This window comes from Delphinus delphis, chromosome 15 (genome assembly GCF_949987515.2).
Source record: "Delphinus delphis chromosome 15, mDelDel1.2, whole genome shotgun sequence".
Taxonomy (NCBI): domain Eukaryota; kingdom Metazoa; phylum Chordata; class Mammalia; order Artiodactyla; family Delphinidae; genus Delphinus; species Delphinus delphis.
Window position 1 is genome coordinate 15,272,326 of NC_082697.1, and position 21,989 is coordinate 15,294,314.

General features: G+C 43.6%; 2 protein-coding genes across 3 annotated transcripts; one reads left to right on the plus strand and one right to left on the minus strand.

Annotated features, from left to right (window-relative positions):
- Window positions 1-229: 229 nt before the first annotated feature.
- On the minus strand, window positions 230-19,983 carry YWHAB (tyrosine 3-monooxygenase/tryptophan 5-monooxygenase activation protein beta). Of its 2 annotated transcripts, none has more exons than XM_060030731.1 (6): window positions 19,800-19,983; window positions 6,903-7,205; window positions 4,616-4,739; window positions 3,606-3,769; window positions 2,491-2,586; window positions 230-2,192 (listed from the first exon to the last, which is right to left on the minus strand). In XM_060030731.1, exons 2-6 carry the CDS (start codon window positions 7,200-7,202, stop codon window positions 2,136-2,138), a joined length of 741 nt encoding a protein of 246 aa, XP_059886714.1. In that variant the 5' UTR covers window positions 7,203-7,205; window positions 19,800-19,983; the 3' UTR covers window positions 230-2,135. The 2 variants fall into 2 exon arrangements, with proteins under 2 accessions (XP_059886714.1, XP_059886715.1); XM_060030732.1 differs by lacking the exon at window positions 19,800-19,983 and adding an exon at window positions 19,320-19,529.
- LOC138414285 (uncharacterized) lies at window positions 15,375-20,066 on the plus strand. The gene is made up of 2 exons (XM_069541455.1): window positions 15,375-15,462; window positions 19,330-20,066. The coding sequence occupies exons 1-2, from the start codon at window positions 15,375-15,377 to the stop codon at window positions 20,064-20,066; spliced, it is 825 nt and encodes a 274-aa protein (XP_069397556.1).
- Window positions 20,067-21,989: the final 1,923 nt, after the last annotated feature.

Sequence of the window (21,989 nt, forward strand, 5' to 3'; positions counted from 1 at the left end):
GAAGCCACAGAGAGGACCTAACACCTGGATGGTTTGTGGTGGAAGGTGGACAGGCTCTGTGTTAATTCATGGCAGTTTCTTCCCAGGCCCTCGACTTCTGGTTCTAAAGGATGAAATGAAGCTGCTCCCCCTCCTTTTAAGGAGCAGAGCCCTAAGTAAGTGTGATCCGAACAGTTAGCTAGTTCTGGTGGTGATACAGGTGGCGCCACACATCAATGCACAGGCCAACTAACTGATAAAATTTTTTATTTCACTTTTGAGTTTTTACACTTTTCCTGATTATTCCGTGTAAGGTGGAAACTAGAACTGTTTAAAAGACATACACAAATCGAGTACATCAATAACCGGGGTTTTTTCTTTTTTGCTATACTATTTTCACAACCACAGGTGTGCTTGCTAGGCAATATAACCATCACAGAAGCAAACGTGAGGCAGAATACTGGTGAGGAAAAACAAAGCAAGAGAGAGCTACCAGATATACAGACAGGCTCGTTCCACATTCACTACTGCGTTTTCAAGCGCCAAGTATTAACTGCACATTTTTGTTCAGCTAGAAAGGAGAGGGATTTTTTTTTCTTTTTTTTCCTTTTGGTTTGTTTGAAATCAGTGCATGAATGTTTCTCATTTCAGCAGATGGACAAACAGATGGACACTACGGCTATGGGGAATGTTCAGGGGAGGGGGGGGATACTGTGAGACTGGTAGGCCTGGCTATTCCCAACTCTCCCCATCGCAATGTTCATGCAACTTCCCTGCATTACAGGGTCTTGTTGAAACGTGTCTGTGAACTTGACAGGATGGGTACACTTGGGAGAGCTGGTGACAGGTGCTAACAAGCATCATCAGGGCTGGCTACAATGTAAGGAGAAACCATGGATAGTTAAAAATACTTTTTTGAGTCAGATCTTGGTGTGACTGAAGAGCAACCACCGTTCTGAGAACTGGAAGAAGACAGAGCTGAGATGCGGGAAGCTCTTTTCAACTCTCTGAAGCAAGGCTGGCTCACCGAAGTGCTCATCAACATCCCTCACCCCCTCCAGGTCCCCTGTCCCTGCTCATCTAGTACTAAACAGTGAGCAAAAGGCAAAGAGAAAGAGAATGCACAAAGAAAACAATGTAAGGAAGCTGAAGGACAGAAATTGAGAGAGAGAAGAGAAAACCAAAGTCAATAGTCAAAAAGGACAGTGGGAAAGAATGTTTAGATTTCAAAATTTTAAAGCCCCGAGCCAGGAAGAACCTAAAGACTGACTACTTACTCCTCAAGTGAAAGGCAATCTCTGCAGAACATTATTCTTAAAGATGTTACCCAGGAAACAGATAAGGCCATTCATAAGATACACGGCTTTTTTTTTTTTTCCTTCTTGAGCTCGTGGTTACAGGGAAAACAGATTCCACTATGGAAGCACAAGTTGCCAATCAGTAACATGCTGCTGTAGGAAAGGGGCTGGAATCACGTGTGGCCTGTGAGCACTGGACCTCTGCATGGTGTCCTAAGCCAGGTATCTGCCACCAAGAATGTTAATTTCTGGCTTCGACTGTCCTCAGAGGAAGACACTGTGGCCATCCGCAGTCATGAACCTTTGAGTGGCAACAGCCCCAACGGGTCAAGTGTCTACAAGCCCTGAACAGAACAGGCAGAATCACTGTGAATTACCATGAAACTCGAATGCCAAACTAGAGGTGTCTCACTCCAAGTCCCAGTGTCACAATATAATCTCTATAACTTTCTGTACAACTTTACAATGGAACTGTGTTTCACTGACTGTTTTGAATTGAATTAAACTTTCCAAAAAGTTACACATAATTCAGGTCTATTTTGTTTTCTACCAGTAAGAGTTCTGCTAAATTACAAAACCCCATAATCACAGTGTTCAGTTTTTTTTAAAAATTAAACACACAGTAATCCTGTCAATGTTCATCAAAATCAAAACTTCAGAATGCCGTGGCATTTATGTGACCAATCTGAGTTTTAGATACAAATACCAGCTGCTTATCCCATGGACCATTTTTGCTAGGCTGAGGCTGTGAAAAACTGAAAGTCGACGTACGATTCTTTTTTTTTTTTTTTATCGCACAAAGGGATATACGTGGAGGGTACAGAGTGACACTGAAGAGATCACAAAGCACAACAGACATTAGTTCTCTCCCTCCCCAGCATCTCCTTCATCTCCCTGGTTTTCCGACGTCCACAGCTGCAAAAGAAAAACAGAGCTATAAACAAAGTAGGGCTACTAAAAGCTTCCTCAGGGAGGTGGCCCAGTGTGTATCATCTCATCTCATTCAACTGTTTAAAATTCTTCCTATATTACTGCAGACAGTGATGGCAAAGGTCAAAACTTCAGTAGGCACTTATAACCAATTAAAAAACTTAACTACACTTACAGGGTACAAATCCCCTCTTGAGTCTTAGGCAAGAGTGAATTACGAGGTAGAGGAATGGGAATAAGCTATAAGCCCTCCAGAAGCACTCATGGAATCAGCAGTACTTACAGTGAGATTGTCCCTAAGCAACTGCATGATCAGGGTGCTGTCTTTGTAAGACTCTTCATTCAGTGTGTCCAATTCAGCAATCGCTTCATCAAATGCCTAAAACAAAGAGCCTTCAGCAAAGAAGTCACAGGTTCCTTGGAACTAGTTTAGCCCAATGTTTTTCTGCTAACAAGTGACTATCATTTCTCTTTCTGTACAGTACTTTGGGGGAACCTAGGTCATTGTTACCTTGTTTGCTAGTTATGTCAGCAAACACATGATGCTGGTTTACCAAGCGTCCACCAAAAATGACAAAAATTCCTAGATATGACCTTTACCTATTAAGTCAACAGGTATTACTGTTAACCCAGCACACTCATTCTAAGCAAACTCACATGATTTTGCAATTACCAAAGACGTTTCTAGTAATCCGCCCTTTTTCTTTAAGCTGAAACTCAAAAGGTCTGGATACAAGGGATAAATGGAGAACAGAAGTTCACACCACTAAATCTGATTCAATTAAGCGATGGAACTTTGAGCATTCATTTCACACATTTTTACCAACTAAAAAATTTTAAAAGAGTGTGCATATTGAAAGACTACAAAAATATGTAGAAAAGGCAGCTGGGTTACCAAAAGAAGACAGGAGGTAATTCAGTTAACAAAGAAAACAAGATATGATTTCCTTCCTTTACAAGCCATAACCTCCAATCTTGGTACAAGGATGACAATGTACAATGCAGTGGAGGCCTACAGTCCAAAGCGTGACAAAAACAACAAACTACCTTCTCCCTGGATTGTCCACAACCACCCCCAGCCCCAAAAGAGTAATCAAACAACACAAACAAAAATCAGCAGAAGGCACTGAAAAGTCAAGCAGCAATAGGTGTGTATTTATTCCATAAAAGATATATACTCCACCCCCAGAAAAATCTTCACAAAAGTCCAAGAAAATGAGTTATGTTCAGGTAATTAAAAAAAGGTACCAAAAAGCACAAGCAGTTTTACGATGATCAGAAACCACAGAGGGCACAACCATGTAAAACAACTATACCCCAATAAAAAATAAATAAATTTAAATTAAAAAAAAAATTCTGCCAAAAAAAAAAAGAGAAACCACAGAGGGTCTTTCTCACCGTTTTTGCCAGGCTGCAAGCCTTTTCAGGAGAGTTTAGAATCTCATAGTAAAAGACGGAGAAGTTAAGCGCCAGGCCCAGTCGAATTGGGTGTGTAGGCTGCATTTCTTTCTTACTAATTTCAAATGCTTCCTGGTAAGCCTGCTGGGAGTTTGACACAGTGGCTATAAGAAAGATAAAAAATATGAAATGTTGGGTCTTTCACAGATTGCATCATATGCTGGATCCACTATCAAATTATTTTACCAAACTGGGCTGGAGCACATGCGCTATCAAACGAGGGTCAGTGTCTCTACCATTCGATTAACAATCCTTTGTTAAATGTGTACTCTAATCCAAGTACCATATTAAATGCTTTGAGGAAAAACAAAGACCATGATGACAAAGTCTACAAAAGCAGTTAGGAAATACAGAAATAACCCTGAACAAGATAGAACACGGAAAACAATGAGCTCTGATGGAAAAATCATGGACTTCAGAGTCAGACTCAAAGCTGGAATCCCCAACTCTTATTCATTAAGTGTGTGGTCTGGACTAAGTGAAAACCTCTGTGAGCCTTGGTTTCCTTATCAGAAAAAAAGGACAGACTCCCACCTACACTCCTAGCGTTGTGTGAGGGATAAATGAGACACACAGGAGGCACTTAATAAGGCATAGTTATAATTGTCACCATTACACTAATGCATGTATATGACAAGAGAAATGCATCTCTATTTACTATGATGGTTTCGTTCTACCAAACATTTTGAAGTTTCATCTCTAAAAGAGAGCTACCAAATAATCCTTAAAATAAAGACCTCTTTAAATGCACTACTGCACCACACTTTTAATGCCCCCCATACGTGCCCCTTAGATACATTTGTCAACTCCCATGACCCTGTTTAACACTGGTCAGCACAATGCTGTGGTCCTTTAAATTCTGACTACAAACAAAGCAAAAACTTCAAATTATTATGAAGACTGGCTCCATTATTGGTCAAATTTCTTAAAAAAAAAAAAAAGTTACTTACTTTGTTTATTGTCTCCAGATGCCACCTCAGAAAGATATCTAAAATAATCGCCTTTCATTTTCAAGTAGAACACCTTACTTTCTGGTTGTGTAGCATTGGGAATAAGGTATTTGTCCAACAGCTCCTAAAAAGTGATTCACATTCTGTTAAGAATCTGGAAATATTACTTACAAGATGTTAAAACTATGTTTGAGATTCAAGATACACACTACCACTTCTAAATAAATTTTTTGGAAGATTGAAAAAAATCATAATTTTCATCCAAAGGTTTTAAATAGTTTTTAGCCCAGGTCATAACAGATGCCAGTATTTGTCTATTAAAAATCACTTTGACCGTCCATAAGGGGTTGATTAAAGTATAGCCACACAATGGAATGCTACACAGGCATTTGGAAAGGTTCTCCAAAAGAAGTCGGGGGTGGGGGGTCGGGGAGGAAGCAGATAATAAAAACCATGTGACTCCTATTTTAATATTAAAATAGGTATGTGTACATGCACGGAAATACCTAAGGGAAAAGTCTGGAAGAATATTTATCAAGATGTTAATAATGGTTCTCTAGGTGGTAGAATTAGAAGTGATTTTTTATTTTCTTATTTATACTCTTCTGCCCTGTGCTTTTTTTTAAAAAAACATGAACTTGTATTAATTCTGTAATTAGAGAAATAAAAAAACTTTCCATTTTGGGAGAAAAAAACGTGATAATAGGGCAAACCTGCCAAGAACTAAGTTTCGAATTGATCGGACCTGGGTAGAAATCCCTCCTCTGCTGCTTACTATCTGTATGACCCTGGACAAATGACCTAATCGCCCTGAGCCTCAGTTTCTTCAGCTACACACAGGGAAGCATTAGCCACCTCCCAGCGTACTTATGAGGATAAATGAGCCAGTGTTCACAAAGTGCTTAACACGCTGCCTGGCACGCAGTAAGCACTCCAAAAGTAGCTAATACTATTATTAATAATAAATTCCTTTAAACATTTATGCTTACAACAAAAGCAGTTCTGAAGGAGTCCAAGCTTCGTATACAGAGCAATATTTTCGAAGAGTTGTTTTAGAATGTGGCATCCTGAAAAACTGGTTAAGAGGCAGTAAGTACCATGCTTTTCTTCACATTCTTTCAGATGCTCATAAAAGCTGGTCTACAGTTCAGGAATTAGGGAACTTTCTTGCCTTTGGAATGCATGCCATACTTCATCTGAATACCAGATGTACCTAACATTCAGGAATTAGTGCACCGTTAACAAACCCCCAAATTACCAACAGGCAACAAATTTAGCCATGACACTCTTACACCACGACTCTAACAAAAAGAGCAGCTCAATGCAAAAGCTTAGTTGTAAGGGGATTTAATCAATCAAAGTGAGAAGATGCAGGGGGCAGTAGTCGTTTTAATATTCCTTGCAGACAGACAGGGTGTAACTCCTTATGGGTTAGGGATGAGTACTGCCTGGAGGCTGACAAGCTTTGTACTGGTTTTCAAAAGAAAGGTGTCAAGGGCAGTAACTCGGAGAGGCAGCCAGCAGGGGAGGAGGTAGATCCACAAGTGTGAATTCCTTTTCCCTTCAAAGCAGCCCTCACTGTTCATTTTTACCTGATTTCACCTGGAAGAAAAAGAAAGTTCCCAGTGGGCTCAGGATGTGAGGGAAAGACAATATGATCATGATTTGCTCTAGGATATGCACCCCTCCCATCCAACCCCAGATTGTGGCTCAAGGGAAAGCAGTTAGGAATCAGTCGTCTGACTAAGGCTTATATAAAACACCAGAGAGGAGAAACCCCAAACCACTTCTGATCTGCCTTCGGAATGCAGGCCCGAACTGATGGACACGGCTACCTTTCAGACAAAAACTGGACTCCACGCTGTGCAGGGACTGGGGAGGGGCTAAAAGGCAGGTCGGCTTTCTGCTCCTCTCTCCCCTACTGGAGATGGCACTGCCATCAGACTAATACAGAGAATGGCCTCTCTGTGGCTGCATCTATCAAAAATCCTGCCTCTCTGGCCTCAACTTCTAAAGAAAAGATGGAGGGATGCTGACCAAATGTACCTGTTTTTCAGAGGTCTTTGGAAGGGAGAGGAAAATACTCCATAAGAGACGAGCAACCTCTGATCAGGTAAGAGGTAAGAAAAAAATCACATCGTATGCTTAAAACTTAGCTGCAAATGGTTTGCAGCTTCCCAGTGTATTCAGACACCTTTCTCTCATGAGCTGTTTGAGAGTTCGCATTCGTACATGAAATGAATACTATTAGAAATCGTTGTTTAGAACAGGAACACCGGCCTCTTACCAGAACATCGTTGCAGATGTCCTGCAGCTCTGCCTCGATCTTCTCACGATACTCTTTGCCCATCTGCTGCTTCTTCTCATTCCTCTCTGTTTTCTGTTCGATGCTGGAGATGACACGCCAGGAAGAACGACGGGCACCGACCACATTCTTGTAGGCAACAGACAGCAGGTTTCTCTCCTCGTTGGAGAGCTCGTGCCCCTGCTCTGTGACTGCCTTCATGGCCGCAGCCATGTCATCGTAGCGCTCCGCCTGCTCGGCGAGTTTGGCTTTCTGTACCAGCTCACTTTTATCCATGGTCATTCCCTAGAACAAGAGCAAGAGAAAGAGAGAGAAAGCGAATGTCAGGCTTCGGGGTCCAGGAAATGCACGCATGAATCTTCTTCCAACCCATCTGGAAGGAAACATACCTAAATGGGAAGCATCTACTTCCAAATGCCCTCAGTAATATCGAGCATGAACGCCTGCAGGGTTAGGTACTTTGCTATCGTCTTTTTTACTATTTTGATCAATTTTCCCAACAGTCCTACAGGGCAGATATGTTCACAACAATCCTGCCCCCTCCTATGAGGTGAAGACATGGAGGTTCAGAGGAGGCAAGTGGTGTGCCCAGGGCTAGGAGGTGGTAGAGAGCCAGAACTCAAACTCAAGTCTGTCTCTCGAGTTGTTTTCTTCCACTTTCCTAATCTGCCTCCTCAAAGCACAGAGACAGCTTAATTCTTTAGAATCTTATGTTGAATATATGTCCTTTTCTTCTTTCAAGAATTATCTGGTTTTGCTGTTTTTCCCCAAAGTATGTGGAAAAACACCTGAAGTGGGACGACTGTTTCAATCAATGTTAAAGCAAAAGGTATGACTTTCAGTGTTATATTTGGCAGTGCCCATGAAGCAGCAGGTACCTAAAAAACAGGAGCCATTTTTATCACATCTTCTGCAGTGCACTAAATTTGTTACAAGGACACACTGTCCACGAGAGCATAGACTTGAGGCAGGCAGATTTGGCTCTACCCAGCACCAGCTCTGCTACTTACAAGTGGCATGACCTTGGTCAAATCACTCAGCCTCCGAGAGCTTCCGTTTCCTAACTGGAGAATAAGAATATTCCCAACTCTCCAAGGGCCACTGTGAGGCGCAAATGACCTCATCTATGTGAAGGCACTGTGAAAAGTCTAGACGTTATATACAAATATCAAGCACTAACTCTGTACGTGGTACAGGTTGCAGGAGATATGGGTGTATTCACCAAGATGCACAGCAACAGAAATGCAAACCATAATTGAGTTTGCACAAGTTTTCCTGAAATAGACAAAAGTCTTAGTGATTGCACTTTATCATTTTATCAAACCCTCTATACACCAATCAGTGAATACCTCTTAAATAACTCACCTCATCTTAGTCAATTCCCCACTATAATAATCACCATAATAGAGTGCAATAATAATAACGATTTTAAGATACACCCTAAATCTAGACAATTCAGAAAGAGTTGGTTCTCTAGTTCAGAACTGCGAGTTTTCTTCCCACAACTTATTATCTAAATCATATTCAGAGCTGTGTCCTATGTAAGGCTCGCTGATTCTAACCTTACACTCTGAAGCAGATCTCACCTTGATCCGTCTGACTTCACCCACATCACCAGAATGAGACTACAACAGAGATAATAATCCATCCACTCTCCTACATTTCCCAGCAACCCTTCTGCACTTCGGAGGGGTCATACAGTTAGTTCTGTCCAATGAAACATAAGCATAAATGACGCTACTTCCAGGTGTTGAAACTGCAAAAAACCACGTGAGGCCCTCTTCTCTCACAGCAGCCATGCGATCTAGATGGTGCTGTCACAAAACAGCAGTTTCTGTAGCCTGAGTCCGTGAGTGACCATGCAGTACAGAGACCCCTGCAGGCCCGCACTGGACGTGCAACGTGAAGCCACTGAGATGTGGGGGCTGCTAGTTACCACACACAACACAACCTGGTCCTACTCTAATACAAAGTCCATCGCAAATACACTATTCATCCTCTTAAAATTATATACTTCCTCCATTCGTCTAACTTTCTCAATCGTAACATCTTTCTGATCAGGATACTATCTCCATCTTTAAACAACCCTACTTTATGATCCCTAAAAGTGAGAGGCAGAGGGAAGCCAACTTTCAACGAACTTCAGAAGTTTTCCAGTTTGCAGACTAATTCAGAGTTAGAAGTCACCTAGTGGCCCACTCCAAAGTACAGAAACAGCACCTGTGCAACTCTACCCAGGAAAGATTCCAATTAATAAAAGTCCTGGTCAAAGCCAATTCAACGCTAAGCTATCCCTGCAGTATTACAAAAGAGTAATAGAGAAATGCAATTAGCACTGCCTAAGGGATGCCATGAAACTCTTTGGCTCTACCAGGCCCCTCAACTAAGGTCCCCTCAACCCCCCGACTTCTCTTCCCAAACATTAAAAGTTAAATCATCTCTCTCCCAAGAATCCTGACGACTCCTTGGGAACTCCCAAATGTACACGCCCTATTTCTCAAAATAAAATGTGGCCTTTCTCGTTTGGGGCCAACTATTTCGGGCTTCTTTGGGATCACTGCAAAAGCTCTTGGAGACTGAGAACCGTGATGATATGGTAAAACTGAACGCATGCCTTAAAGAATGCAGTCATCTATTTAGAAAACTTTACACACACACACACCCCCAACGACTCACAACAAACAGAATCCATAGCTAAATGTCCTGATGCCTACTGCTTACATAACTTTTGACTTATATAACATGGATTTTGAAGCAGCTAGACCAATTTCAACAGGAAATGGGTTACACAACACCCAGCGTTTGGAGGAAGGCAGCAGACAAGGGAGAAATGAAATTGTTCCTATTTCTACATCCCTAATAAACCTCCCATCCATCATCTTTCCCTAGTCCCACTGCTTTCAGCCTCTCGTTACCTTTAACCTTCACATCTGCTCTCAGACCCATTTTAAAGTCCTGATCAAGTCACGTCCTGCTCAAAATCCTTTACAGTCCCTACTACTGACAGGAGAGTCAGATTTCCTCCCCCGTCAGTGAAGGTTTTCCAAGCTATCTCCCCAGGCTTCTCTCAAAATGGTTTTCTTACACGTGCTTCTCCGTCTCTGTGTCTGTGCTCACCAAGCCATCCCTCTGCCTGGAATGTCCTTTCCCGTTTATTCTGCATATAAAATTCTTCAGAGCACGGCTCAGATAGCATCCCCTCTATGAAACCTTTCTTAGGCCGCTTAACCTAAGCTGTCTAATCAGACAGCCACCGGCCACATGTTAAAACAGAAACGTCTCGGATATATGGAGTTAATTTTTTTGTCGGGGCGGGGGGGGCCCACACTGCGCAGCTTGCGGGATTCTAGCTCTCCAACCAGGGATCAAACCTGGGCCACGCGGTGAAAGTGCCGCATCCCAACGACTGGACCGCCAGGAAAATCCCTGGAGTTAAATTTTTTTAATTACGAAAATTGATTTCATCCTTTCCCCCCATTTTTAAAATGCAGTTACCAGATAATTTTAAATTACGTGGGACTCACATCCTGTGTCTATTGGACAGCACTGCTCTGAGCTGAAAATATTCTCACAGAGCACTGCATCTATACTTCTCTTAATGTCTCAGCACATTTCTTCAGCACTACAATTATCTGTCTGTATCGCATACGCCCCTTCCCACACCATCAACTCCTTTAGGGCACACCCTCCGCAGCACCTCGCACAGAACTGGCATGAACAAATTCTCGCTGAATGAGCGAGCAGATCCTAAAGCTACAAATTTGGTAGAGTTCTGTCTCTTCTCAAATAATCCAAAGCACCTATTCTTCACAAGCACATTACGTCCTCATTACATCCGTACCTCACTCCATGTATCTCTGCATCTGATTTCAAAATTACCCTTAGTCATACCCAGACTCTTACTCAGCAACTTCGGATGACTCTCTTTTGGCTACTCCACCCAATCTAAACTCTTACCTGGCTTGCCAAGTCCTTCATAATTCGGCTCCTCTGTATGTATTAGGCTTTCACATCCACTGTTCTCCAACATGTACCTTTCTTGCAGGCTGGACATCACCGAATACCCTTAATCATCATGCTTAAACCTGTCTGAAATTACTTCAGTAGTTCCCTTCATCTAGAAAGCCCCCCGTTTACTCCCTGCCTATGTAAACTCTATCCATCCGTCTAGGGCTAGAAAGCCTTCCTTGAATATCCCAGCCCCCACTGATCTACCCTGCCCACGAATCCAAACACACTCGTAGCCTCTTACACAGTCCAGGCTTCTCTAGGCCTCTGTTCTATATGTTCTATGGTCCAAGTAATGAGTGGTATACCACTTACAAACAGTGTTACATGTTATGTCCCCAAAGGAAAGCTTCACATTCATTTCTCATCTAATGCCTAAAACTTTGCCAAGTATAAAACTAATACTCAAGTAAGTATCTGTGAATTTTTTCAGCAGGTCATTACTGGGAGGCTACCTGTATGTGGTGTGGCAAGAGGCCTGTGTGTAAGCGCAGAGGCTGCCACTACACAGCCGTGTGAGCTCGGTCGATCTCAGTCTTCCAACCTCTGAAGTCGAGGCAACAGCAGCTACCTCAGGAGAGGTGCTCTGAAGATGAGGTGCAGGGAATCAAAGGATGATAAATGTGGAAATCTTTTTTAAAAAGTGCATAGTGCACAACAAATTGGAAGTACTGTTATTCCTCTCATAGCACCTACACATCACTGTTTTAGCCCATAAATGTGAGCTTGGAATTAAGAAAAAAAGAAGACAACCCATGAGAAGGAAAAACAAGTCTAATCTTGTACAGGAAGCGAATATGTTACGATGTAATATTCCTGATAAGACTCCACCCCTCAACGTCCTGAAGAATGGACACACTTGTTAACTGTAACACTTTCTTTTATAAATTTATTTATTTATTTTTGGCTGCACTGGGTCTTCCTTGCTGCGCAGGCTTTCTCTAGTTGCAGCGAGCAGGGGCTACTCTTCATTGCGGTGCGCGGGCTTCTCATTGCGATGGCTTCTCGTTACGGAGCACGGGCTCTAGGCGCGCGGGCTTCAGCAGTTGTGGCTCGCAGGCTCTAGGCACGCAGGCTCAGAAGTTGTGTCGCACGGGCTTAGCTGCTCCGCGGCATGTGGGATCTTCTCGGACCAGGGCTCGAACCTGTGTCCCCTACATTGGCAGGCTGATTCTTAACCATGGCGCCACCAGGGAAGTCCCAACTGTAACACTTTCATTCATTAGTTCCTGATTTCATTAAGAGGTGCCAAGTAGTGATGGTTTATAATCAGGGCCTACTTTTCTCCTGAGACTTTTGAACTGAGGACCCACCAAGAAAAACACTGGCAAGAGGGCCTTCATTTGCTCCTAAAAAGCCTTAAAAGGCTACAGTCTCCTCATCAGGCCTGGCACTAACGGTACAGAGTCAAAATACCAGAGGGGACAAATGTATGAGAGGCCACAAGAGGTCTAACCCTGCGGTAGACCAAGAGATTTCCCAGATCAGGAAGATGCTGACATGCTCTCAAGCACGGGCGTCTCTCTCTCAGTCACTGCAGGCAGCACTTCAGAGGACTGGGGAGCATTTGCTGATTAAACCGGCAACTGCTTAGTGGAGAATGGGAAACAGTCTAAATATCCAACAGCGGAGTGGCTGAAAAGACACAGCTGGCACAAGATTACATGGCCGTCAAAAGAAGGGATTTAATGTCTTAGAAAGATCTGTTACAGAGGTACGGAGTGGCGGGAGCTGCACAACAGCCTTCCATTTTTGTAAAATATCCCCTAAAGAATGTTATGAGGAATAAGTCTAAAGCTGCCCATGAAATAACAGGATTTCCCTCAAGTAAATGAAACCCTAAGTCAGACAGTGAATGCTAAAACAAAAGTATATATGAACCAACCTAGCCCCTCTATCTCAACCCTTTGCTTGAGGGATATTTTTCTAGCCCAGGACAGAATCCTGAGAGGTCATTTCCCAGTGGCCAGAAGGAGATATCCAAGGATAAGAAGGGACAAAAATTAAAATAAAAATGACTATCCACTGCTAATCCATATTTAAAAAAGCACTGCAAAGGACCTTAGGAAATGTGGCCTTGAGAAGTATTAACTTTCAGCTATGTTTTGTTTTCAAGGAAAAGAACATGCTCAATTCTAAAATACTGAGCTTTAATTGAGTTTAATAATGTGCTAGAAATTTAAAACGAGGATTCCATTATCAGGTGTCAGGATTACTGAAGCTCCGACATGAAACCCATATGACTGGGACCTGTTTTTAGGAAAGCCCTCCATACAACAAATCTGGGCTTCTAAAGAGAAATTAGGTAATTTTTAAAATAATGTCTCCAAATCTCAGTTTCCTCAAATGTTAAAAGGAAACATTAATAGCTATCAAATAAGATGATATACATAAAATGCCTAGACAGTACTGGTCAAAGTAAAGGCTTAATAAATAGGCATATATTCTCACTCTTAAGCTACATCACAAAAATACAATGTATATAATTTAATGTGTGTTGAAATAACTGCAAATGAAAAAACTACCAGTATTTCCAAGAACTCTCGTTTGGAGTTCAGAATAGCACGGTCCTCCCCTCAGAGAGCTGAAACTCTCAGGGTAGGAACATGAGAAGGGAGGGCAGACATACTTAAAGATTATAAAGCTTCCCCTTGAAGAAGCAACCAGGTAGAATTCAAAGGAGGAGGTTTAGTTTCAAAGGGGCTGGGTCCTGACTGGTTTTATGGGTTGGAGGGGTTCTGTGTAGGACAGAAAATGGGGGCTCCAGGAAGGGACAGGAAATACAGATGTATGAATAAAGTGCATGTATGTTTTTTTAGATGAAAAAGAAATCACAGGCCAAAGTAGATGAGGAACTGAGAAGAGTTAAGAATCTGGAGAGAGGAAACTGACAGGAGCACCTTAAAAATCTAGGCTAAGGGTGGGAGGGAGGGAGACACAAGAGGGAAGAGATATGGGAACATATGTATATGTATAACTGATTCACTGTGTTATAAAGCAGGAACTAACACACCATTGTAAAGCAATTGTACTCCAATAAAGATATTAAAAATAGAAAAATCTAGGCTAAAAAGTTCCACGGGGTAAGGAACTGACAGTAAATCCTGAAGAGCATTCACGGACAGACCGCCCCAGACACAGCACCGTCAAGTCAAAGTTACAGTCCTGGAGTTACTCTGCTGAAGGAAAAGCAGATGCCAAACTACTGTGGGAGGGACTGAGAGAGTCAGTGGGGCCAGGTGTCTAGTGGGTGTTACCACGAAAAAATGAAGTACTCCTGGCTCTCAAAGAATTTTAATACTCAGTGAAAAACACCGCTCTAAAAACGGGTCTGTGTGCCATTCTACACACAAAATTCAGAGTCCTTTAATAAATTTAATTCTATTCACATGCTTGCAGGCTCTTTGTTAGAAAATGAAACACAGCATGTCTAAAATACAAAGGCAATAGCTCTGATATCCTGCCAACACTGAATTGTGGAGGGAAACATCACTTCTGCTTCAAAATCCCTTCCTTCTTTCATATCAATTGTTGAATATCATTGTTAATTATGTCCAATTAGCCAGAATTAAACCTGAAACAATGGAGGTGTGAAGTGATATGCCCAAGCTCATACAATGTGAATCAATAGCAGACATGACAATAAATTGACCTCTTGGCTTGAAGTGATCAATGGAACAGAATAAAAAATTAAAATATGCTAATTCTGATTCATAAGGATAATCCAATTGGTCAACCTTGTGAATAAGTTCAAAGGCTTTGGGCCCACCAACATAATGGAACCCAGCCCAATTTACCAGTACTACACACCAACTCCATAGATTACCTGATCTCTTGCGCATCTCAGTTTTCTCATGCATTAAAATAGGCAAATCGGGGCTTCCCTGGTGGCGCAGTGGTTGAGAGTCCGCCTGCCGATGCAGGGGACACAGGTTCGTGCCCCGGTCTGGGAAGATCCCACATGCCGCGGAGCGGCTGGGCCCGTGAGCCATGGCCACTGAGCCTGCGCGTCCGGAGCCTGTGCTCCGCAACGGGAGAGGCCACAACAGTGAGAGGCCCGCATACCGCAAAAAAAAGAAAAAAAAAAAATAGGCAAATCTACCTAAGAGGGTTCTTGTAAGGAGTAAAATAGATCACGATGCAAAACATTTAGCACAGTCTCTGCACACTTTAAGCACTAAAATGGCAGCTACAGTACATTCCACACAGAAGTCTACAAACGGTCAGCAAGTGAAGGGACACTTACTACACACCTCATTTCTTTTCAATCCAGATGGCTTTCCCTGAGACTTTTAAAAGGAAGGCACATGTTAACTTACATATGCCTATTTCTAAAGTAGCACTGATCAGAATTTAGTGTAAATGTCTTTGTTGGCTCCCACATTGGATTGTGAGCTTAAGGTAGGAACCCAAACTTCTATCTTTGGGCACCCAACATGTAGCACAATGCCTGCCACACTGAATGTGAAACTACCTGATCAACTGATGCAGTTTTTTAAAGTGAACAAGGCTGCTATTTCCTATGTGGACAGAGGTAAGCAGACCACTTCTGACCTATAAAATACAGACTATATTTAAACTGTCTTAGACTACTCTTTGAAAAAAGCCATCTCAGCTCCAGTCAGGAGACAACACTATGCTCTCTGACCAATCGTTTCTCCGGTACCCATTGTTATATCTCTAGGTTCAAACTGAGTTTCAAAAAGCCCTTCAACTCCTCTATTTAAAAGTCCAACCAATTAGGTATACAAAAAGCCACACCAGCTTATTGGTTTAGTAAATAACAACAAAATACCCATCATTTACGGTCTGCCTAAATGTGCAAAAAGTTAGGGGTTTATATCAACTCCTTTAATCATAAGTATCCTAAGGGGCAGGTGTCATTGTCCCAATAGCCTGTTACACAGGTATATTTGGTACATGCTCTTTCCTCTGTGCAGCACCGCCTCCTAAAGATCAATATGATTCTTAATGATTACTTAAGGAAAAGAGAGAATGAACACTTTTTTGAAGAACCATACAAAGTTATTACAGTCAGGTTTGAGAATTAGACTTAATTTATCTAGCTTTAAAAATCAAAATAAAATTAGTTTATAACAGCATATGTCAAAAACTCATCAGACTGTCAAACAAGCTTTAAGGTGAGCTTTGTGGGCAAACAATAACAATGGCCGGGGCTCATATCAACTTTATTGTCTCCTCCAATCTCTGCTCTGGTCAAGGCCATTCAGAAATAACTTTTATTGTTGGGTCTCTTAGGGAAAACAATGAAATAAACTAACCAGTACAGGAAAAAACTTCCACAATAGAGGGCTGGCCAGATTATTTTAAAGTCACCTTACTAACCTACAGTCTGCTGGAAATGCCTTGATCTGAAGGCCATCAATCAATTTCATCTCATTGTAAGTATCAGAAACATATAATTATGCTTATGTTAGAAGATCTTTTAGCAGAGAAAGCGGAAAGATGATTGGCTTTTAGCATACACATGACAAAACAGAAAGTACTTTCATCCATTTTTCCTCCCTAAATTAAGTAGTCCCTTTAGAAAAATCCCCTCAGAATCCAGCTCTGTTAGTTTCTCCATAATGACACAGAGAAGACTAGGATCTATTCATGTAGAGACCAAGATGGTTTTAAAGCTTAAAAATTGCTATTATACAACTAATTTCTTGCCTCCTAGCTAGTGTGAATTGCGGTCACCTGTCCTTAGAAAAATGTAGGAACCTAGGAACTTAAATTCCCTTTACAAGTAAATTTTAGTTCATTCTCTATGGTACCCTCATTTAAGGAAAACTGCTTAGTTTAATGCCACTGAAATAGTGGATAGCATAATAGGACATTTTAATTTAGAATTCTTTCTCTACTTACGTAGATATAGATACTTGGTCCTGACCAAATTCTACTAGAACCTAGGATTGGATAAATCAGTGTGCCACAAAGTAGCTGATGAATCTTCTCCCTAGTATGAAGCAAATACTAGAAAAACTGGGTTTTTCACAAGCTTGCTTCCTAATGCACACCAGCAGTATCCTCCCTGTATGCCAGAATAAATATACTACCGCCCCCCCAGAAACTACACTATATCTATTTCCAAAAATAGCTAAAATTCCTGTCCAAACACATTTACTTGAATAAGATACAGGTAAAGAAAAATTAACTACTAGATGGTATTCACATGAAGAATATACATGTGTTGTTCTACCACAAGTAGAAATCTATCATTAGAGCCAGACTGCCTGGGTTTGATTCCTGGCTCCAGCACTTACCCAGTGCTGGGTGTGTGTATGCCCCCAGGAAAATTATTTAACTTCTCTGTGCCTCAGTTTCCTCAACTGTAAAATGGGGCTAGCAGTACTTACCTATCATTGGCTGTTATGAAGGCTCAGTTAATATGTGTAAAGTGCTTAGAACAAAGCTTGGCACATACAAATGGTAGCTGTTATTATTACAGCTTGATGCTACCTCATCAGTTGATGAATAAATCATATGGAAGGACTTTGTATGCGCCTATGCTCTATAGCATATATGCATATGTCTTATGTATATATATATGTATATTCAGGAACGTAGTCAAGCAACATTTATTAAACATCTGGTATATCTCACACCCTTATTTTAATTATTGAGTTTGTCACAATAATACATCAAAGACTACTACCATTTGCACTGATCAGATGAGAAAATGGGCTCAGAAAGACTGAAGATGCTCTACACAAAACTGTTCCAGAAAAATGTATCGTTTTTTGAAAGCAACATGTATACAAAGTAGAATGCAACCAAGGGGGAAAAAAGCCCTTAACAGTGAACTCTGTGATGAAAACACAAAACCGAAAGCTTATATTTAACAATTTAGTCTGTAAAAAGGTCTCTTGACAACTCTGGAGACAGAGAAACCAGGAACCAGAGATTAAGCAGCACACTGAAGACCACATTACTATAAAATGCTGCAGGCAAGAGCGGAATCAAACTTATCTGACTCCAAGTCCAGTGCACTTTCTGCTTCTATATCCATAGCCAAATGGGTAAAATGCACTTTTTGCAGTGGCCCAAACCTCTGGAGACTCTGCCTCCAGAACTAGCATTAGGGGAATGTGCTCAGCCTGGTTTTGTGGAGGCTGCTTCCCTGATCCACAGAGCTCCGGTTCTAAAATGGCTCCAACGTAACACAAGCACGGCATGATGGGAAATGTACAGAAGATTATAGGGTAGGAGCTGTACTCCAGGGGCTGATAGGCCGTAAATATTTGCTACTGATGAAAGAGGAGATTCAACCTGGAAACCAGGTGTGTGGTCTAGGTCAGATCATCTCATTTCTCATAAGAACTTCATCTGTAACATGGGTGAATGGTTTCTCATCTCATTGAAAGGAGAGGCTTGGGAAATAATTCAGCAGTTGCTACTGGTTTATAAGCATTCCACTGTGAAGATCACCTGTAAAATTCTAACTTGAGTCCAATAAAAGTGACAGGTTTTACCCTCACCATGTGTGCTAAGGACACAGATTCTAGAAAAACGAGGGTTCCGGCAACTGATATATTCCTAAATAAGAAATGGGGTGCCCTAGAAGCAGTCAAGAAGGAAATGACTGAGCATCATTAACACATAAATTTCTAACATGAAAAGGCAAAGAGCTGAGTACCCATGTGTCTAGTTCTATAAACTGCGTATGTGTGTGGTTTCATACGAACAATTGAGACAGAGTGAGAAATGCAGAAAATTTTTCATATTCTCCCAAGTGCTTCATCTTTCTGTTTTGGCTCCTGTGGCCGCCAGATTTTATATGTTCATAACAACATCTTGCCAGATTCTGTCTCTCACACAGGGCAAGCAAAATCAGAACCTGATGCTGTGTAGCCTTACCAAAGGGAAAAGCAGTGACGACAAGGACAAGAGACAGGAATTTTTACAGAAAGGTTGGTGAACTGTCTTACCAATACTGCCACCTTTGAAAACCCCATTACACGTGAGTTCTCCATTTGCAGTAGACAAAGATGTACTCATCTTGTGCAGAAAAGGGGCCTAATCACTCCCACCCCTTCGCCACCACCAGGGAAGCCACCAGGAAAATTTCAGTCCTAAAAACGTGCTAACACACAGTATGGGGGAATTTGGGGCGAGGACACAAAAGACTCTGGCATTAAATGACGGTAAATACCGTGGGAAAATATTCCGATTCTCAGCTTCCGACATTTTTTTTCCTGGGGATCGCGCCTGACTCAATAATCAGTTCCAACAAATGCATTTTCTTGATTCAAACCTCAACCCTGTGCCTCCCAGGGAATCTCGGGTCCTGCCAGGCTCCCAAACCAGCGAACGATGATGAAATGGCTTTACTGCAAAGTGGGAGGGGGTTTTCCCTCTGCTCTCTCCCAAGGTTAAACCCCTTACCCATCCAGAGGGAGTCCAGCAGGGGCACTGGGGATCGAGAGCTCGCCCGCATTTGGTTACATTTTCATTTGTGGAAACCGGAAAGCGAGGAGCAGGGGTGACAGGGCTGAAAGGGTCGGTTCTGGCCGCTCAAGGCGCAGGGAGGGGTCGCGCGGGGATCGAGGCTGGGTAGTGAGGGAGGGTCGGCTCGATGTCCCTTCCAGCCCGGTACGGTGCCGCACCCCGCCCGCCGGGCGGGGACGCAGGCGGCGAGGGCGGCCCGGGCCTCTCCCAGAACGAAGGGCCCGGCCCCGGAAACAGGGAGGGGCCGCGGCGAGGCCGATCCCGCGTCGCAAGCGGCCGCACGGGGCCGAGGAGGCCGCGCGCCGCCGCCCCGAGGGCCCACCCGCGGGGTCGACCTCGTCGCCACCGCCGCCGGTGGTGGGGGAGCTTTGGGCTCGGGCCCCCGGGGGCCCCAGGCGGACACCGCGCCGCACTCACCGTGGGAGGACTGCAGGGGAGCAAAGACGCTTGCGAGCGGAGCGAAGGAGCGGTGACCGCTTCCTTCCCAAGCCCACTCCTCCGGCGGCGGCTGCAGTGGCGGCGGCGGCAGCAGCTACCCCGGCTCCGGAATCGGCGGCGGCGGCGGTGGTGGCGGCGGCGGCTCCACTTCCGCTCCGGTCACCACTTCCGCTCTGGCCCGAGCCCCGCCCCTGCACCGCCTCCTCATTGGGCCAGCGGCGCACGGGGTTGCCCCGGCCGCCCTAGAGGGGCGCCGACCGAGGGAGGAGGAAGGAGAGCTGAGAGCTGGGATGCTGCGGCCGGGGGAGGGCGGGGGTCAGGGCCGGGAGCAAGGAGGAGGCGGGCGTAGGGGGACGGAAATGGGGGCGGGGAGCGGAAAGAGAAGGTGGAAGGAGTGGAGGCGGAGCTGAGGGGGAATCTAGAAAGGGGACGTGTGGGAACGAGGGAGACTGGGCGAGGTTTGGGGTTCGGCGGGCCTGAGCCTTAGGCTTGGAACTCGCCTGGGTCATGCTCAGAGTCTCCGAGGTCATCGGTTCCCACCCCACCCAAAAAGTAATCTTCACGAGGTCGGAGGTTGAAGTCAGTCCCCTTTTGCTGTGTACTTTGGGAATACTGGATTTAGGGAAGGACAGACATTGCTCATCCCTAAATTTAAGCTTAGCCCTCCCTTCAGTCCTTCAAGGTACTGATCATTTCCTCCTTTTGTGGACTGAGGAGGCCAGGAATCGGACCGGCGAAGGCCTTTTCTTGGAAGCCTGTGTGTGTGATCTCTTAATTGAATACCCCTCCCCAGGATCTTAGAGGAAAGCTTAAGGAAAGGAACCAGGTCTCCACGGGCCCCCCCCACTCCTGTGACTGCTCTTCCCAAGGCAGTTTTTCAAAATGCCTCACCTCTACTCCTTCCCTTTCATTCATTCTTTTCAGCAGATATTTATTAAGCAGGCTTTATGTTTTTGTTTTTGTTTTTTTTTTGGCGGTACGCGGGCCTCTCACTGTTGTGGCCTCTCCCGTTGCGGAGCACAGGATCCAGACGCGCAGGCTCAGCGGCCATGGCTCACTGGCCCAGCCGCTCCGCGGCATGTGGGATCTTCCCAGACTGGGGCACGAACCCGTGTCCCCCACATCAGCAGGTGGACTCTCAACCACTGCGCCACCAGGGAAGCCCAAGCTTTATGTTTAGTCCTGGAGACACAAGACAGACAGGGCCCTGCTGTCTTGGAGTTTACAGCCTGGTAGGAGATAAAACAAAGTAAATGGCCTTTGTCAATTCTCCTTTACCTTTACTTAGCTTATTGATGACTTCTAACATATCACCCCAGCCTCAGTCCTGCTCCCATCAACTGCCAAAGTGATCTTTGAAAAACCCCATTCTGATTGTGTCCTTTTGCTTAAATCCTTTGGTGATTACTCAGACCTAGAAGACAATTGATAAGCTCCTTGAGTGCGACAATCAAGGTTCTCCAGAAGCTGCCCTTATCCTTCAACTTCTCCCTGCTAGTTATTCCCCAACACAAACCCCCAGTTCAACTGGATGATTCCTTATCCTCCCAGTATGCCAGCTTTCAGTCTTTCTAAATCTTTTGTGTTAGTTGCCAACATTTTTTAAAGACTCAGAGATTTCTTTGTGAACAGAAATTTGCGGTCTGTGCCTTGTCTGGCAACACTGTGTCCACATTTCTGTGTGGCAATTGGTTGAAACCAAGGAACGGCTGCCCACTCTAGATCAGGTCTGGACTTGTCAAAGTGCCAGGGTCCCCTCCCCACGCCCCCCCCAGGCTGCTTTCTTCATTTACATTGTCTGTCATATAGGCATCTGTGCCAGTGACCCCTTATTACACCACCTTTTTTTTTTTTAACATCTTTATTTGGGTATAATTGCTTTACAATGGTGTGTTAGTTTCTGCTTTATAACAAAGTGAATCAGTTATACATATACATATGTTCCCATATCTCTTCCCTCCTTCCCACCCTCCCTATACACCACCTTCTAACCTGAGCAAAATTGAAAGAGGGTGTTGGGTAATGTAAACAGCATGGATTTGACATCACAACCATAGGATTTGGACCCAAGTGCAAAAACTTCCCCGTGGGAATCCATCTTTGGCAAACCAAAGATCCATAATCCAGAGACTGCTCAGGTCGAAGTAAACCTTAATGTAACATGACCTT

Excerpts from the sequence above, each read along its gene's own strand:
- YWHAB (XM_060030731.1), bottom strand. The coding sequence starts at position 7,202 with ATGACCATGGATAAAAGTGAGCTGGTACAGAAAGCCAAACTCGCCGAG. Across the intron at positions 2,587-3,605 it reads CTTGCAGCCTGGCAAAAACG|GCATTTGATGAAGCGATTGC; the intron begins GTGAGAAAGACC and ends TCTTTGTTTTAG. Across the intron at positions 2,193-2,490 it reads TGCTTAGGGACAATCTCACT|CTGTGGACGTCGGAAAACCA; the intron begins GTAAGTACTGCT and ends TTTCTTTTGCAG.
- LOC138414285 (XM_069541455.1), top strand. The coding sequence starts at position 15,375 with ATGCCTGCCACACTGAATGTGAAACTACCTGATCAACTGATGCAGTTT. Across the intron at positions 15,463-19,329 it reads TATTTCCTATGTGGACAGAG|GGAGTCCAGCAGGGGCACTG; the intron begins GTAAGCAGACCA and ends ACCCATCCAGAG.